General features: G+C 39.6%; 1 protein-coding gene across 5 annotated transcripts in view; it reads right to left on the bottom strand.

The window, feature by feature from the left end:
* Window positions 1–286: 286 nt before the first annotated feature.
* Window positions 287–18,804, bottom strand: part of LOC107221844 — a 110,668-nt gene continuing 92,150 nt past the window's right edge. For 3 of the 5 annotated variants that reach the window (XM_046740296.1, XM_046740299.1, XM_046740297.1), the window contains 2 exons: window positions 16,852–16,985; window positions 287–6,405 (listed from right to left, as the gene is read on the bottom strand). In XM_046740296.1, the coding sequence (XP_046596252.1) occupies window positions 6,070–6,405; window positions 16,852–16,985 (470 nt within the window). In that variant the 3' untranslated portion in view covers window positions 287–6,069. The remainder of the gene's footprint in view (window positions 6,406–16,851; window positions 16,986–18,804) is intronic. The other 2 variants (XM_046740294.1, XM_046740295.1) reach the window with 1 other exon arrangement.

Here is an 18,804-nt window from a genome sequence, read left to right as displayed (position 1 = left end):
TCCTCAATGAGGGGCTGATTTTCCATCCTTTTCTCCTCTTCTTTTCTTTCTTGACCGTTGCCCCTCAGCTTTCTTCCCTCAGGACCGAATTGGTCGACCCTAGCGAGTTGGCGATTCCGACACGAGGCAAGGCGGAGATGTTACGGCGGTATAGAAAGAAAAGCGTAAAAAAGGTATGACAATAATAATAAAGAAGTAAAAGGAGTGCAGAAACCGGCAATAGGAGAAAGGAAACGGGTGGCTGGAAGTGAGAGAGATTCGGTACGTGAATAAACATAACCGGAGATCTCAAATACCTATCTTTTTATTTTTCGAGATCAAACTTACACTTCCGTATATGATATATACTTGGTGATTAGTACACGTGCGATATACTCATGATCCAGTGAGCGCGTGTCTCCGTGTCTTCAGCGGTAACTCGATTTAGAATCAGAAAACACATTGAAAACTTTTAATAACGAATCGCAAGAATACGAGTACATTTTTAGGACTTCGCCATGTAGCCAGAGTTGAAGAAATTGTCAAGACGATTCCAACGATACCCCGCAACGTACTATTAAGCCACGTCAGTCTCGAAATAACACGTTTTGAAGCTTCGCAGCGCAGCGCTGTTAGTCGACTGTGCGCTACGGAGGCGAAAATCAAACTGCGCTCGTGAATTTCGAACGCGGATATTTCGAGAACGAATCAGCGGAACGGTATGTTGTTGGGAGTCATTTGTCTCGGCTGGACCTACTCTTTGCTATGAGATACACTGGTAACAGAAATAAAACGATTAAATAATTAATTACTAGTAAAAATAGTAAATTTAAAAAGTATTTCGATTGAAATATTATTCACGCAATCGAAAATCTATTTTCTGATTATAACTCGGCACAGTTTCGTGCACAATACCGTTACAACAATGCATACGATCACTAGTAAATGTAAGTATACACGGTATCGAAACACGCAACACTTGTAACTTGGGGTCTCACAGCATAGTGTCCTCCTATCTAATAACGGGTTGTGTGCGCCAGACCATATTCAGGATGAATTCATCCGTGTATCGCTTAATCTTTGGTAAATGTAAAGCGTGACGTATGTTTACGAGGGTAAATTCGCAACGCCTGCCAACGGAGACGTAGTCGAGACCAGACGGAGTCTGAGATGAGGCTATTACCATACCACAGGCGGAATGTTGCGATATGCGCAAGCTTTTTTCTCGCTTTTAAAAGTGATACACAAACGCAAATTTCATTTCTAAAGTACTAACAAGAGACATGCCCCGTTCGTACGTGGATCGAATCGAGATGAAACTTTCGCGTAAAGTCCTTTCATGACTGTGAAGATATCGGAATACGTGGCGATCGACGAGGGATGTGCATTTTTCACCAACAATTCCTGGGCCAAATACCTTTCGCGCGGTACGTGAGCCGTCGTGTTATCGCCTCGTCGAGGGTGGTGCCAAAGCATTGGCGAAGCTCTCTAGCTCTTCGCATCACAGTCGTGCGTTGACTGAAAATTTTTTGTAACATAGTCACGCTTTTTCCTCTTGGATTCAAACATGACTGTGAAATCCTTCGATATCGACGAATAAAATGACTTTATCTAGTCTAACCTAGGCTGGCGCACACATTGACAGAATTCTCACATAATAATGATGATAATAATAATATTAATAATAATATTAACAAAATAAATATGAAGAAATTAATCATAATATTTACCTATAAAACGTATCCTATCCTATAAAATATTCATTTCTCGATAAACGTACAATCATATTATATACCCTTTGCAGTCGCACTATTGCAATATACATATACATATGCGTATATACATAAGTGGCCGTTTTCCGTCTACTTGTGTATATTCATTTACATATACCCACTAATTATATACATATAAAATGTACTTCTGTATATGTATGTATTTACTTATATATTTATTTTTATTTCTATACTTAGTTATCATGTATATGTATATTATCTGTAATGAATATAGATATATTATATCATATAATATGCTATAAGTCATCTGGATTTATCAAGTTTTTATGTTACATACAATATTTTATAATTATAAATACGTTGCATTCTTTCTTTTTCTCAACTTGTCTATACATAAGATATTTAGGTGTTCGTCTTTGCGTGCGCGCGCGTGCGTGCGTGTGTGTGTGTGTGTGTTTGTTTTAGGGGGGTGTAGGGTGTGGTCGATCGATATACATTATAAATTTATTTATCTTCGAACGATTATATTAATTTCTGTAAAGAGAGATAATTTAATTGTTGTTATTAAATTGAAAATTAATTCATATGTATTTATGCGACTACTTATAGATTTATTACCGTATTATCATATCAATTAGTTTTCATCATATATCAATATATCATTTAAATATCAATATTATACATTCATATATAATCATTTAGTCTTATACATATAATATTATATATTTATGCTGTAATAATTTTACCGTTTATCTATTTATTCATTCATTTATTTGTTTCGTTTAAATTTTATTATTATTTTTAATATTGTTAATAATCATAAGTCAGATTTCGTTTAAATCTATTTTTCCTTCTTCATCTCGCTGACTAACAGCGTTATTACATGTGTATAACGCGCGTGCGTATCTCTGTCCGATATTTTAATTTCATTCATTTTAATTTCCGCGTATAAACATCTTTATTCATCACAATTCACGTTTAAAGTCTATTACTTTTGGGGTCAAGGTTTTTTTCCTTTTTTATTTTTTGTTTAAATTCCTCCTTTCGTAAAGTAGGTATACATATTTTTACTTTTCGTTTCAACTTTCATCGATTGTTTTTTTTTTTTTTTTTTGTATTTTTATTTTTTTTCGTTTTGTTTCTCAACACAGTATAAAATCACATATTTTGATTCCCCTTGTCAGCTGCATACATGCATGCCGCTGTTTCACTGAATCAATAAAACTAGCACGCTATCAACACGATTCAAAAATTGTAAATATACGTGCATGCAACATACTATATTCACGTTCTAGTTTTCATTTGTTGCTTGCTCCTCTTATACTCGTTACAAAAATCTGATTCCTATCGTATTTACTAATTAATAAATTACTCTTTCACGGAATGAAATGAAATTTGAGCCTGACGAAAAATTCGTCGAATTAAAAATGTAATTGTTATACATGTATACATACTCGTCGCGATTGAGATAAAAGTCATATGTATGTAAATCATGTTCGTTATTTTTTTTCTACACAGGTAAACACGCCCGCTGGAATCTGAATTTTTTGGGTCATCGGCGAAGGATAAAATTTGTTTCACGTGAAGAGAAAAGAAATCAAAATAATAAAAACAATAATGAAATACAATTAATAAAAATGTATTTTTACCCCGTTTCCTGTATCAGTATACCATTTTTATATTCACCGAATTCCGAATGAAGTGTGGAAAAAAAGAAAATTCGAGTAAAAAAACCTAACTGTCAAACTTCGAATATGCGTGCTTGTATCGAAGGGTTATCGACTTATCGATCTGGCCTCTCGCCCACATCTCTGTACCACGGGAAAACCGTACAGTTTCCTGCCGGAGAACGTTTGTCACAAACAAACAGCTTCGCACATCTCGGTCCATTTATTGGGTTCGGCTATACACAGCCCTTGGCAATAAAATATGTATCGTGGTTTATGCGCCCCTATACATAAAGGGAGATCTATCTTTCTGCCTTGTACAGTCTGATAATGCAGGGGCGAAAAACCGATCAACTCCTCCGCAAATAGCTCATACAATTGGCCTACAGTCACGGATGGAAAAGCTGCGATAAAAGCGCCACTTGAATTCTTCATTCGGTTTCTTTTCTCCCATGTAACATGTAATAATGCACAATCCGACGTTGACAGTTATCTGAATAACTTATACTTTACTCGTTGTGATAGCCGTATCATATACTACTTTTCTTTTCTTCGCGAGTTTATTCTTCTCGCGTTTTATTTATTATAGGTATATATATATATATATATATCTAGTTACGCCGTGACGAGTTTCACCATTCTTTACACGTCTTACCACCCCCGGAAATTATTTCATTGGTTGTAATTCCGCAAGCGGTGCTCCCCGCATCGTTTCCAGAAGCTCTCGTTCATTCGTCATTGTTACCTTGTGTTTTCGTTCTTTTTCATTCCTTCACCAGTAATGGTTTGAAATATTGTATGAATGTAATGCGAAATTCAACGTGAACGCAATTATCTATATCTGATCGTTTCTCTTCCTCTCTATACCGTTTACTAAAATTTCATCAATTCACTAGCACCCCCGAATTGAAAAATCGACAGTTACAAAAATCTTAAGGATCAACAACGATCTTGAGCTTAAACAATATCGTACATTTTCACTATAGTAGTTTCAAACCGTACTTGATCACCAAGCCGACCAACCATTGCCACATTACTCTAACTTACAATATTGTACGCATAATTAATGTTCCTTTCTTCCAAATGTTTCATTTTAGTATCTTTTAAGGTGCTCGTTCGATTTTGCAAATAAAAAACGGTGTAGAATCAGTTGTGTCGATAAAACTGCGATCTTAAATTCAACTTAATGTGAAAAATGAATAAAAACCAATGTATGGAATATGTTCAGATCCAGGGATTATGAATCTGCAATCATTTGGAAGAAAACTTCATTTCCTAGGTCGAATCGAGCCATAGAAAATGCGAAGTGGCAGCTGGTTCCGAGGTGGGTTCGTCTGCTAGTGCGCCTGCGTATGTTTGAAAATGTACGGTAGAGCGTGACGGTGTGATATGTTAAGCGAAGCTAGTCTCACACTGTCCTTCACTTTTCTTTCCTATTTTTTGCGTCAATTTTTCGCTATCAATATTTCCAGCCGAAATTACGGTACGTCAAATTTTTCTTGACATGTGTCACGTGCCAAGGCTTTACTATTATGATTATTACAACGAGAAAAGACGCGGTTAAAGTAGATCAGGTTAAACGTATTAAATGATATTCGTAACCAATAGCAAGTTTTCAACTCGCGCTTCCACTCAGCAGTAAATTTTCTTTGAACAATATATGACTAGGGAATGTAAAACGGTAGAGCGAAATAAATTACTAAGAATAACACACCGATATTTCTCGCGGCGAGTAACGAGCCATTCGTTTTCAAGTATTTCATGGTATAATCACGTTATTCAGTCAACTTTAGAGGGATTGGATATATTTGTTGAATATTCATTCACTTGTTCGTATAAAAATGCGTAAAAAATTCAACATCTTCCGGAATTCATATATTATATATATATATATATATATACATATAAATATACATCCCACTGAGCTATTTAAATTCATCACGAAAATAATTAGCCGTAAAATTCCTCGTGACGCAGTGATTCAATTTTTCCCCTGTTAGACACGAAGCTTTTTCAGTTAATATTTATCCTCATCCTTTGAAAGAGAAAGCAACCCTGCCAACACCCGAAAAAACTGCAACGAATTCGGTTTAGGCGGAAACTGGGAAAATTCTATTTACACAGATTTGGGGTACAGCGATAAGCAGATATTATGATTTTTCATTCGGAGTGAAGGTTGTTAAATCAGACTTGTAAACGCCTTATTATTAACTGTACAAAACAGACATCGGTAAAAGTACTCGAATGACTAGTGTAGAGTTGAGAAGATAAATAAATAGATAAATAAAATAATTAAACTATTACTGAAAACATAATAGTAAAGCTTTGGCGCGGCATGGGTCATAAACAAATTAACTAGATGAGGGTAATTATACCTATATACGTATATGTATGGATTATAATTATAGTGATTTAATATTAGATATATAATAATATATATATATATTATGCTATAAGATATAATTAAGTTTGAGAATCAGTGCGCGACACGTACTTTGTGTGTGTGTTATTAATAATATAATTTTTTCTCATTATTCTCTCTGTTTTAACTCACTTATCTTTCTCTGAAAATATTGGACGACCGACTCAAATTCAAACGACACTGTCCCAGTGTTTGACGCGCGTGTCACGCTTACCAGCAATTAATCAACAAACTAGTCAGTGGATTCCGGATGCGTTGCGACGATCGGTCACGTCGCGAGGATATTCGCCTGATGCAAAATGGCCGCCGCAATTCCGAGAAGGACCATCGTGAAGTTGAGGTCCACCCGAGTCCCTTTCCCGGAACCCCTCAGCATGTCGCCAGCGGCGCTGAGACGTTCGTTGTTCACGTGCGCTTCGATCACCCGACTTTCAGACACGAATTCCTTGATACCAACCATCGCTATGCATCGCAGGGTCGCTGTTCCTCCATCCCTCTCGAAGTATCGAGCGTCGGCCTCTAGCCGAAGGCCCGAAATCGTACGACCCCCCTTCGCGGCCGTCGGTGACGGCTGCTTGTACACGATCGTATTTTCCGATGGAACCTGGGGACAAAAATTGGTCGTACAGATCAGCACACGTCCGATTACCATCGGTCGGTAACGGAAATCGGTAAGAGTCTGGGGACAAAATCGGTAGTATAGATTCGATTACCATCAGTCGGTAACGGAGTTCGGTAAAAGATAAATTAAAGTAATCGGTTGTGTTTTCTCAACCAAAGCCAGTTAACTCACCGCTACTGGCACTTCAGCACCAATGTAGAAATATGCTCCGTGACCATGTGTAACGTGAAAACTGGGGCGGTAATTGATTAGCAAACACTTCCATCAGCCGACGGGTATTCGGCTTGTATGGAATAAATAATCTCTCAAGTGATCACCATCGCAAAGAAATTTCAAGTTGATTACCTACAGTGTATACGTATATTGCGGTGTTAGGTACGACGAGAGTGGATTAGTCTGAATGGTCGTCGACAGGATTGAAAACTCCTCGACTCGTTGTACATCACCCTCTTCATGTTACATACAGTGAATAGGTACAGAAATGCTCACGATCAAGTTACGGTATGTACTTGTGTTTATTAGGATGTGGGCTGAAGTGCGAACCCTTTAACCCACGACGTATTATACACATATACCCAACGCCACATGTTGCTCGCGGGTAACGCGGACCATTAGTATACATCGGCGATAATAACTGTATTGCATTTGCCACGAGTAAACTGAAAGAGTTGCGAGGGTTTTCGAACGACGAAAGAGAAGACGACGTTCAAATTTTGGAATATCCTTGAGAGGAAACACCAAGCTTGGTTGAATGAATGAATTCAGTAGCCAGATCCATTAGCAGGGTTTGATTTTATATGTTTAAATGGATAGGACCGTTCGCGAAAGATTTCCTTAGTTTTTACGACTTGTTGAATCCAACATTTTTTGCTTCCACTTGTGTATCCTCCGCCGTGATGGAGAGCCTGGTTCGGTTGGACACAGACACTTAACTCTCCAAGATCGTCGCCAGACCCCCGACTTGGCTCATTTCCGGAGGATAGAAAGATGAAATACGCTACATTGTCATCCAATAAGAATAAGTGGTTCCATTCATTCCGGCTAATCGACTGGGAGGAAGAACCTAGTCGTATATAATGTCCAAGTTCTGGAGGAAATATAGAGAGACGGAAAGAATGAAAGGAAGCACAAAAGTCTTCCGCTGATGAATTCGTTGACCGAGTTATCACGTCATTTCATCATTTCCTAGCATACACCTAAATTGTTTACCAAACTTTCCGTGTCACGGTTTTACCTTATTTTCAAAACCGCAGGCTCGAAGTCAAGTGCATGTTATACCGGTCGCAACGTTGCCCGTGCAGACCTATAGTTATCCAATTTTCACGTCCTTGAATATTTAAAAAGGCGCACTGCGGCTTCACTTCCAACTATACCTTATACCGACCACCGAATGCTGGGTTTCTCGAACGACAAGTCTTGTGGATTTTTTGAATCACCCGAAGTGCGACAGACGACGGGCGCCTTTTCCATTCTTTTTCTCCTTCCTTCTCCGCCTCGCCAGTTACCCTCGGACTTGAATTCCACTCAGCGATTACACGCCCTTTCAACTTTTACCTACCATTTTGTTTGTTGCGTTATTCTTCCTCTTATTCCTCTCTTCTACGTCTAAGCAAAAAAGACACTCACAACGACTTGTCGTTCTCATGGATCGGCAATCAAGTGAGTATACTTCCTTTTTCCGAAACGTTGGTCACTTCCGGATACAGTATCATCTCAAAAGATCTGCTTTCATAAATTTTCTGCAAGTTCCCAAACCATAGGTGTGAGGTTATATTCCGGTCTAATTACACTGGCGGTTTTTGATAGAGTATAACAAAGCATCACTGGCCAGTAGTTCATACTGTATATTCCAGAATCAAGCTGAAGTCCATATCGAAATTTTTCACGAAACGATCCACCATCGTCAATAGTGACCATGTTTTTGGGCGGATTTCGGACAGAATGGATTTCCCAGAGTAGGGAAGAGTTTCACTGTTTGACGGTGATGCATTCTACCGGTAATTACTGAGAGGAACCTGACACCGGTACATCTAACGATTGAATCACCTAGTCAATCTCTCGTTAGCATTATTACTCAATGCAAGTACTATAGGTATAACACCACCGCATCCAACCTCCATCCTCAGCCCAACATGCCGCCCACCGCCCGACTCGTCAAGCCACTCGAAAAGCTAATGCGTACGCATCCATGAATATTTGATGAGTCATGTATCATAACGGGGTACATAATACGGTGGAAATGCAATAATTGTTTGGAATTCGAGGCGCTGTCACTCCCTTCGTTAACGTAATTAATCGCTACGCGTTCATGTCCGTACCCGTTCGTATACATATACATACAGAACACGCATACATCCTGAGGAGGAAAAACCTCGGCGTACAATTTATGATTCGACAGGTAGAATTCATCATCGCAAAACTCTGCATGCATATAGGTAATGGGTACTATATGTAGGTATAGATGATGTGCCGGTCGAACGATGAACAGCATCCGTGAATTTGACGTATGCCATGATTATTTCAGCCAGGTACTCTAACAATTTCGTTCTCTCTCGTCAATTGATTCGTCTGTACAACGTTTACGGTACAGATGAATCCATTACCCTCAATTTTGGTGTGGTGTGGTAAAACGGTAAGCGAAAATTCAACCCCGGTTATCACTCCTGAATTTCAGTGGATATATACATGCCACCGTAGTGATAGTTCTGTCTTGGCTGATATCCGGTCCGCAAACTGCCACGATCATCGTTAAACTTGAGACATAAATTCCATTTTATAGCACATCGTGCGGGATTCTGATTGTGCAGCCGACGAAGCGAAGATCGCCGAAATTGCGGTGCAGATTGGAGTTACGGGAAAGAGGTCTGATTTGTTAAGAATCTATCGCTTGGATTCGTATCTCCTTCGACGAAATTCGACGCTTCACCTCCGGGGTATCCTTCTTCCATCGGATACACGCCGCGGTTTGTGTATGCACGCCTGATGCTTCACAAGATTACCGCTCGCTCATACGTGCACCACGGTGTGAATTTTGATGGAAACTCGACGGTTTTTCACCCATCTGCGCAATCTTGAAATCCGGATGGCTTGTTGTCCAACCCCGGAATCAATTTTCCAGTTTGGTACTGGAATTCTAAGCGTGTCTGCATCCAGAGGCCAGTCAGTTGGAAATGGAATGAATGATTCCAATTCATGAACGTTGATTTCAGGTGAATTTCACATTTCTTATCACGTGACCTTCACTGATTTCACGTCGATACCTTTTGCGATTGGGGATGATTTCCCGGATTCGATGGAATCACAGTTGATGATTACAAATCACTGGAAATCGACGAAGGCACATGATAAAATAGTAGTCGTTAAAAACGTTAATGAATTAAAGCCAATTGGTACTCACCGCAATACTTGAAATACGATTTCCATGGGTTTTAAAGTAATTGCTCTGCGATTTCAATTGACTCGCAATGATTTAGAATCATTTCAGCTACCTTAATGGATTCCTTGTGGTTTCTAAAAACATTCAAGTCATTAAAGTTCCTCTGATTGAAAATTTGATTTCCAATACCGTTCAATTGACGACTTCCTTGAATTAATGGCCCCTCGATCCGCGTTTAAACTGCTGGGTCGTGTTTCAAACTTGTTCACTTATGCCTCGTTCAGGAAACTATAAAAACAACAAAAGCCTGAAAAGAGGCACGCGGAGTGTTTCAGACTGATTGGAAAGTGAAATACAAGCGACTCTTGTACCTGCAAGTTACGGGAAGGCTAAGCGACGCTGCAAAGGTGAGGAAAACGGGGTCGTTGGAATGACGTAAAGGAGCTAAACTTCGGAACATGTGCTCGGATGGGATGTACAACGGAAGAGAGAAGAGACCACGGGAGGGACGATAAAACGGGAAAATAACCATAGATCATTGAGTGCGATGGGAGAAGCGTAAAAGGCGCATGTCGACTAAATATTGAAACAGCACATCCTCCAAGAGCCGCTTTATGCTTCGTACGCGACGCAAGGGGCAAGAGGGCCCGTTTTGCCCTCGGGGAATGAATCCTTGTACGGTCAGGACTCCCAGGACACAAGGGCGAGGATTATTCCATTTTTTGCCGTGCAGCTTTTCGCAGTGCTTCCCCCCGGAAGTTCCTCTTCTGACATGACTATATATCGAAGCAACATTACCCGGGACCTTTTATCACCTGGGAATAGGTTACTTCGTCTCTCCTGAGACCGTGATCTGTACGGCATTCTGCTTTCGCACTTTCGTTTTCACTGCTGGGAATACGATCCTCGACTGCAGTAGGAATATTTGTGTCAGTGGAGCAGAGGGTTTGATGTTGAGCAGGTTGATTGCGTGGCAAAATATCCACACTTTGTTATTAATTTTTTTTACGAGATGTTACAATCGTGCGTTACGTATTTATCAAATTATTGTCTTTGTTAGCGGTGAAGACTTGTTAAAAATACAAAAATAGACTAAACTAGCGTTACGAAGAAAATGTTAGATGTCGATGTTTAGTTTCAAATTGCTTTGAAGTTATTGAAAATTTTCTGAATCCGTTCAATTTTACCACACGACGGCTTGTTTCATTCTAAGACTACTTAGTTTCCAGTAACTTGGGACCGCTAAATGTACCAACATTGTCTCAGGATGAAATGAATGAAAAGACCAGTTCCAAATTTAGACTCATTTAAATGGATGTTTACTCAATGAGACTCGAAAACGCAAAACGAAGTACAAAAACAAGAAAAAAAAAAATTTAATACGCATCTCTTACGACTAATCAGAGATCGCGAGGTGATGATTATAATTCATACTCGTTAGCTAGGTTCCAAAATACATATATATGTTTAACTTGTGAAAAAGCTCTCGCTACTTTCCTTTCCTCCAATTTCTTTCTCTTTTTTGTTTTTTTCATTTCACGTCACCATACAGCATGGGCGGGTATATTTTATTTAATATCACATCCTGCCAACGCTGTACACCTAAAGCTACACACAGGTACCCGAGTAATTTTTGTCGCACCTTTTTATGACGGCCGTAGGCTTGGAAGGCTTTCTTCAATATTTTGAGGTAACAGCATTAACCGCACCCTCGGCATTCGCCGGGTTTAATGCACGCTTCTTTCCGCTTTTTATCCTTCCCTTTCTATATTTTCTCTCTCTTTTTTTTTTTTTTTTATACATGCTGGAATAAAATGTAGAGAGAGCTTTTTCAATGGGGTTTTTTTCTCCCCACCTTTCACGAGTACTGGGTTAATTAATTAGATGAGCTATCACGTTATCCAGTTCGGTAAAACTTTCATCACGTGATAAAATCCATCACGAATATACACGCGTATAATCTTTATTATACATCGGCCAGAGAAAATGTGCAACGAGGCGTTTCTGATTACATATATCTACAATAAACTTTACTCCTGCCGTGTTCCGCAAGTACGGAGACAATGTTAATAATTGTTCTTTCGTCGATTCGTTAAGTATCGTACCTATACGATACGTACGTACAATCGGCGAGAGTTCGTGAACGATTGGAAAACCGAGTTATACTCGAGAAATCGTGAATGAGGAGAATAATCGTGACGTCGAGACGCGTCGTTACGATCCATTATAATACTCGCTGCGTTCCGGTATTAATAGCCATTGAGGTGTTTGGAATTAAATCGATCCCACTCCGGATTAAATTCATGCACCCACCTTCTCCTAAGTGAAATACCCTCGAAAAGTGGAGGGTACATACCGAAAATGAATCTTATCGGTGTTTAATGGTGTTCAATTAGAAATGCTTCGGTGGTTAGGAAATAAACTGATAAATTATTTTAATTTATTATGATTTTATCGACCCTCCCACCCTCACCCTCACTCTCCTCAGCCTCGTTTTCACTCCCCAAGCCTCACACCGCCGGATGTAACAGCGTGACTGCTGCTGCCTGGATCAGCTACAGGTTGTCGGAATAGAGATGAAATATCAGTTACGCGTCAGAGTTTATGGCAAGGTATGCGTGAAACGAAAATTGAAAAGAACGGGGGAAAAAAAAAAAAATATTCTGGCGAAAAAATACCGTCACTGATCGCGACGAAAATGGCACTGAAAAACGACTCTATCATTCCACTGGCTCTCCGAGTTCTCATCCGCGTAGTGAAAAAAAAAAACTTGGCCAATCGATTTGCAAATTGATTATATGTATGTAGGGTAAGTGGGGGAAAGATGCCGCATTGGGAGAGATGGACGATCGTCGATATTTCTTCAAATACCTGTCAGATGTTTGAAATAAAATTTGAGGTTGTCATTCGTAACCCAAATGTGATGCCGCAATCTACGAATCGTATTAAACAAAGTTTCTTCGTAAGATAAGCCAAACTTCACGACGAGTACTAGATATACATTTACGCGGTTATAACTTCATGCGTTAATTACGTTATCAACGACAAAAGTGAATTATCAGCGTAGAAACTTTAAGGTAGATAGTTTGAGGTTGTTCAAGTCTTGGATCTTTTTTTTTTTTTGTTTTATACTCTTCAACAGGAAAAATATGTAACTCGATTAAATAGACAGATTTAATGTTGCATTGATTAAAAAATGTAGTATCGATAAGTATAATTAACACTTAATAGTTACTTTTACCACATTTTCCTTTGATTCTAACAGTATTTGAAATTTTTTCAACGCACCTCTGTGGAGCGTGCGTAAAAGGTCCTGTTTCTTAACAGTGTAGCGCAGCGCTTCGATGACATTTTCAATTTTACAGACTAAGACTTTTCGTAACGCATGCGCACTTTCCGATAACTTCATTTTGCGCACGGACTTTACGCAGCGTCTGAATAACGTCATTGGATTGAGTTTAATCTGAAGTTTGCGCTTTTAGGTTATGTTAGATTTTATGAAGGCAGGCCTGAGCCTTCGAACCTCTTCATCTACTTCTTTCAAATAATTATATTAAATTCGTTTGCTTGTCAAATTGAACTTGACTTCACAGGTATGGGAAAAAATAGCGTATTTACCTTGTCTTACGCTGCAAAATCCACTGACTTTCCACACTAGTGATACAATATACAATTTTCTCAATACATCGTCTTTCGTTTCAGCCCTGAACACGCATAGCTTTCCGACGTGGGAAACCCCCGGCATTCGTTCGGATGTTTGGATTCAAGGTCCGAGCAAAGAAAGAACACGAGGTTGTTCCGGGTTTCGTCGACCCTTGACCGGTTCAGAAAACCCGAACAATGCACCTCTTCAGATGCCGATAGAGGGCAAAGATGCGGGGTTTGCACTGATCCTCGTGCAAGCAGCTGGACGTCCAGAATACCCCGGAGCACGGATATAAAAGCGCTTAGCAAATCGACCTCCGGTAGTAAAAAACCCATCAAACCAAACATCCCTCTCCGGCGGTCGGTTTTAGACGGGATCCATACGTTGTGCCGTCTGCTAGCCGTTCGGATTGTGGCTTCGCCAGTATCAAGGAGATATATATATGTGTGTAGAGAGAGAGAGAGAGAGAGAGAAAGAAAGTACGGTTCAATGGATGTATATTCTCCTCCTCCCCTCTCGATGCTGCGGAACCGTAACAAATGACGCATCCTGCAATTCAATTTTCCGACCATCATCTAACTGATGAGATAATCCTACGTGGTGCACTTTTCCCTTCCCAATTCCAATCTTGTAAAATTCAATTATTAATCAGATTCATTCGTCTCGAGAAGATCAAAAGCTCGTTAACGACGCGAGTTCCAAATTTTTATTATTATATACTTAGCCGGAGTTTCCTTTGAAACTCACCCTCATCGCCGTCAGCCAAATTATAACCGAAGTTGTATTTTTAATTTTACGTATAAACGATCAATTTCTGATGGATAGGGGATTTTCAACGTCACGTGTGTTTATCCTTCGGTTCATCAGGGGAGCGTCTGTGTGTTTTTTTTTCTATAGGACATATCGGGCGTGCAGTATGAACGAAAGGGTTGTTTTTTTTTTCTAGCAAAAATTGATGTTTTCGGGAGTTGCGAATCGACGGAAGTTGAATGTAATATATTCTGAGCCTCTTCACAGTCTGGGGTCTAAGAGAGATTATCGCCACATGTTCGAGTCAGAAATAAACAGATATCTACATTGTGTTAAGGTATTTTGAAACCGATGATCAATTACAACCAAAAAAAAAAAAAAACCTCTGCAACGAACGATTTCATCTCAATCGAATCACAAGTTACAAACCACTCAATGTTCTTTACTTGGAATAAATGAGTTTAGATTATTTTTTTTTATGTGTTAACCCTCGATATAAAAGTTGGCATCGAATTAACGATTTCTAGATTAGTTTTAATTGTAGTTTCGTGTCCATTCACCACCTAATAGTGTAATTCTTGCACTTTACTTTCACTTTCCATTTTCTTTGTCACTTACCTTATTCTATTTTCAACCTTGCTTCTACTATCCGGGTACCTCACTGTTACCTACTTACTTGCAACTAGATTAAAGTTAATCTTAAGACACTGTACTCTCTCTCTCTCTCTCTGTTCTATCTATTTGATCAGGACATTATACCTTCTAGTATGTAGATCGTTTTTTTTGTCGCTTGTATAAAATTATCCAAGACTTTGGTATTAAGTAGTATAAATCTTTAGACTTGGACATATCATGTAATTTTCACCATTTCTAATGGTATTATTATTTTAAGGTAAAGACAATTTTTACTATTCTACTATTTGTTAAAGACTGTATCTGAAGTTACATTTGTTATTCTAACTGCCCAAGGCTTGCCAAGGCATAAATAAATACATCATCATCATCATCTGTTCTCAGTCACATTGCTTCGTAACTTTGCGTTCACTGCCCTGGTATAAACAACGATTGTTCTACTTCAATTTCTAACCAGACTGTACGCCTGGTAGATCGGTAAATCTGATAATAAAAACGGACGCCGAAGTGTCTGGTTCAATTGAACAATTCCGGTAGCAGGGGTGTTGAAAAGAGTAGCTCTGCAGTAAGTCTCGTTCGTTTCCGATTAGCAATCCGGTTGTTTTATTCGACCTGGATGCGCTCTAACTCCTCTCGCGGGTTTAGCTAGTCGTATAGTTATTTATCTCGTTTAATTCAGGTACGTTTTCCCCCCGCAGCTAAGGTTGATATCGGTTATTCGCGACACGTAGGCAGTTGTTCTTGCCGAAATTAAATCCCTAGAGCAACGATTTTTACTTTTACGCGCTGAGTACTGAATTCGTTAGAGAAGCGAACTCTGCCCGCCTCCTCCCATCGCTGTTGAAGAAAATCGTCTCTCTTTTAGGTATTTCCATCACGAAGCAGAGAGAACAATGAATTTTCTAGCAAGCACCCCGGCGCCTCGTCCTCTATTCTCCCCTTTGCCCCTCACCCTTTAAATTCAGAACGACCGAATATTCAAAGCATGCTTATTTTACCCCGCGACAAATATACGTTATATGCGTAATGTGTAAACGACGGAGGTTTATAAGCTTCGCTGTGATCACTGACTTCCACCCTTATTATATTCCTATGCCTATAACTACGCCCTGACTAATTGGCCTGTCGCTAATACCTCCTACGACCCTGTCACAAAGGATTCCAAGTGCCGAATTTAACGAGGATGCAAGTTTTAATCAATGTGAAATAGAAATTATTGAAATTGGTCAGAAAAGATTAGAGATATCGATACTTTGTTTTATGTTGTTTCAAAATTGTTCAAAATATAGTAGATTTGTTCGATTTATGGTCTGAGATGGTTAATTTTATTCAGAGGACCGTTTTATACAAATTCACCGAAGCGGATTCTCTTTGCAGCATTGCCACTTCTTGACTATAACCGATATCGGTGCAATGTTGCAAATATCAATATTTAACGATGCTAATGTGATAAAAATCGAGGGGTTCAGTGGATATGTAGAAAAAAGTCTTGATCCGAATAAAACGAACGAACCTAGACTAAAATTAATCGAATCCGTTCGATTTTTTAAAAACAATTTTCAACGGATTTGAACGGAATCGTCGATACAACTTTAGCTTTTCTCAAATAATTCCAGTACAGTCCTTATTTCAAATAAATATTCGACGTGGAATAATTTCGAGATAAGATTGATAAAAAATATCGATTTTTGTCGAAACACGAATAAATCAATTAATTTCAACCCATTCAATCGAGTTTTGTTCGATAATTTTCTTTCGACTCGATTAATCGATGCATCGATTATTTCTAGCTCAGTTGGCATATCTACTCTTGGAACTTCCATTTAAAACTATACCATCAACGAAAAGTTATGGAGAGTTAAGTGCGACGAGCTGTTATTATCCAGTTGAAGGTGGAGTGGAAACGATGAGAGTAAACAGTAGCGGCTGTACGAGTGTCGTTGATTATTTTCCCCACCCCGTATATGTGTGTGTGTGTGCGTCCCCTTAACGTAATTGCCTCTGCAGGGCATTTGATACTAACCGGTTCGCCGTTGACGGTCCACGAGATGGAGGCTGGAGGCTTCGACGGCCACGAGGTGCAGTTGGCCGTTACGTTTGCACCGACGGCGTAGTGGGAATAGAGCCCCGTGATATCCGGCTTTCGTTCCGGAAGAGCTTCATGAAAAAGAAAGAGAATAACAGGCTTAAAGAATTTCTTTACAGCAGCCGGACACACTCGGAAGCAATCTCCATCCAACGCTAATTGCGACAATTTATTAGCCGGTCTCGCGGCGACTTTGAAAGTCGTACCAGTCACTCTTCATCCGTTCGTTCGTCTTTGTTTTTTACAAAAAAAAAAAAAAATAAATAAATCAAAACATAAACGGTTTACGGGAAAAATTAATTTTTGATATCGCATCAATTGCGCAGGTTCGTTGGGTGGGTAAAGTTTTGGTGAAAAATACTGCCGCTGTAACGACACTTGCAACTTTTTTTTTTCGAGTTTCTATTACGGACTAATAATATCGTTGTCTGCCTCTGACGCTCCGACTATTCGAAGGGCTATTAATGGTTATCAGGTTTAATTAGGTTTATCAGGTGGCCTGCTGGCCTAATGGCGTTAATTGGTACACCGGATTACCGGAGATATTAGCTCCCGTCCTACGTCCGTTGCACTGGTCGTAGTTTCAAGAACACCGGCGTTGTAATTGAATATCCGTCAATTTCGCGAACCCTTGTCCAACGTATGTCGAAAATTTAAAAAAAGGTTCGCACAATCGATACGTATGTGTTGGAAATTGTTATGCGAATTTTTCTCAATATCAAATTTGGAACTGATCGTTGTTTTGGATTGTTCGAAATTTGAATAAGTTCGTATCGATATCGCTTGTACAATAAACAATGATCCGTATAAAATTATAGGTAAGGCGAGTGTTCGAAATGTTGTTGTTGAAATTGTTAAGACAAAATTGAATCATTCGAAGAAGAGTTTCGGAAACGCCGTGAGCTTGCGGCCGGATGGAATAACAAGCCCCCGGATTTACTATTCAGTTTGTTGTGTCGTATTTATACGAAGTAGATCCGGACCCTGTAATCCACTGAGGAAAAGGAAGCCATTCACCCTTTCTTTAACCCTCATTGACCGAGGGTAAATCCAATCCAAAGCACGTAGTAGAACCTCTCTTTTAATTCCACGCCATGGAAAGTGCCGCCACGTGGGTGAAATATCAAGTTAATTTGCCCGGCGAAATTTACCCCAAAATCCCCTATCTTTTTACTTTTCCAACGTATTGTCTTGCGGATACGGCGCGCAGAGGCCGCAATCCGTTCGCTTGATCTTTTTTCAAGCGGAAAATTTTTTTTTCAACGTAGTCTGTTAATCCCATGTCTCCCCTCCTCGTCCCCCATCACTCCGTCACTCCCTCTTCTTCATCTCTCGCCGATCCTTTGTCGCGAGGCTTTGATCAAAGTTTCATCGACCATCGTTAAACCGTTAATTCCGTATCACGTTACTCAAAGATACTTCCTGCAAGCCCGCTTGCAGCTTCCGAAGTGACGCGACGCCACTGGTATGAAAATTAGCAAATTGAACCTCGGGTCATCGGAGGCAATCGATTATCCAACGCGATTTAATTAATTCCTTCATGATCCTTGACGTACGGGCAGGGTTTCCACTTACGCATGCACGAGCTCTCTACCTCGCTCATCTGTTATCCAGGGCTTTCTATTATACACGCGAACAAATAGCTGTGACTGTGAATTTATACATATATATATATATATATATGTACACATATACAACGATTGCGTAGCGATTCGACTTCGTTACGTCGATAATTAGAACCAGAACATGTTCAACCGATCGGATTTAAAGCACGGGCGTGGCTACGGCAATATGGCGGCGGAACGCGTAAACAGCTGATCGTTTCGGTCAAATTGGACGAAGATAAAGGCACGGAACGCTTTGTGCAGACTACTAGACTCTTGTATAGCG

This window comes from Neodiprion lecontei, chromosome 5 (assembly GCF_021901455.1).
Source record: "Neodiprion lecontei isolate iyNeoLeco1 chromosome 5, iyNeoLeco1.1, whole genome shotgun sequence".
Lineage (NCBI taxonomy): Eukaryota > Metazoa > Arthropoda > Insecta > Hymenoptera > Diprionidae > Neodiprion > Neodiprion lecontei.
The sequence above is the reverse complement of the archived record's forward strand: the minus strand, read 5'-3'. Positions and strand labels throughout refer to the sequence as shown.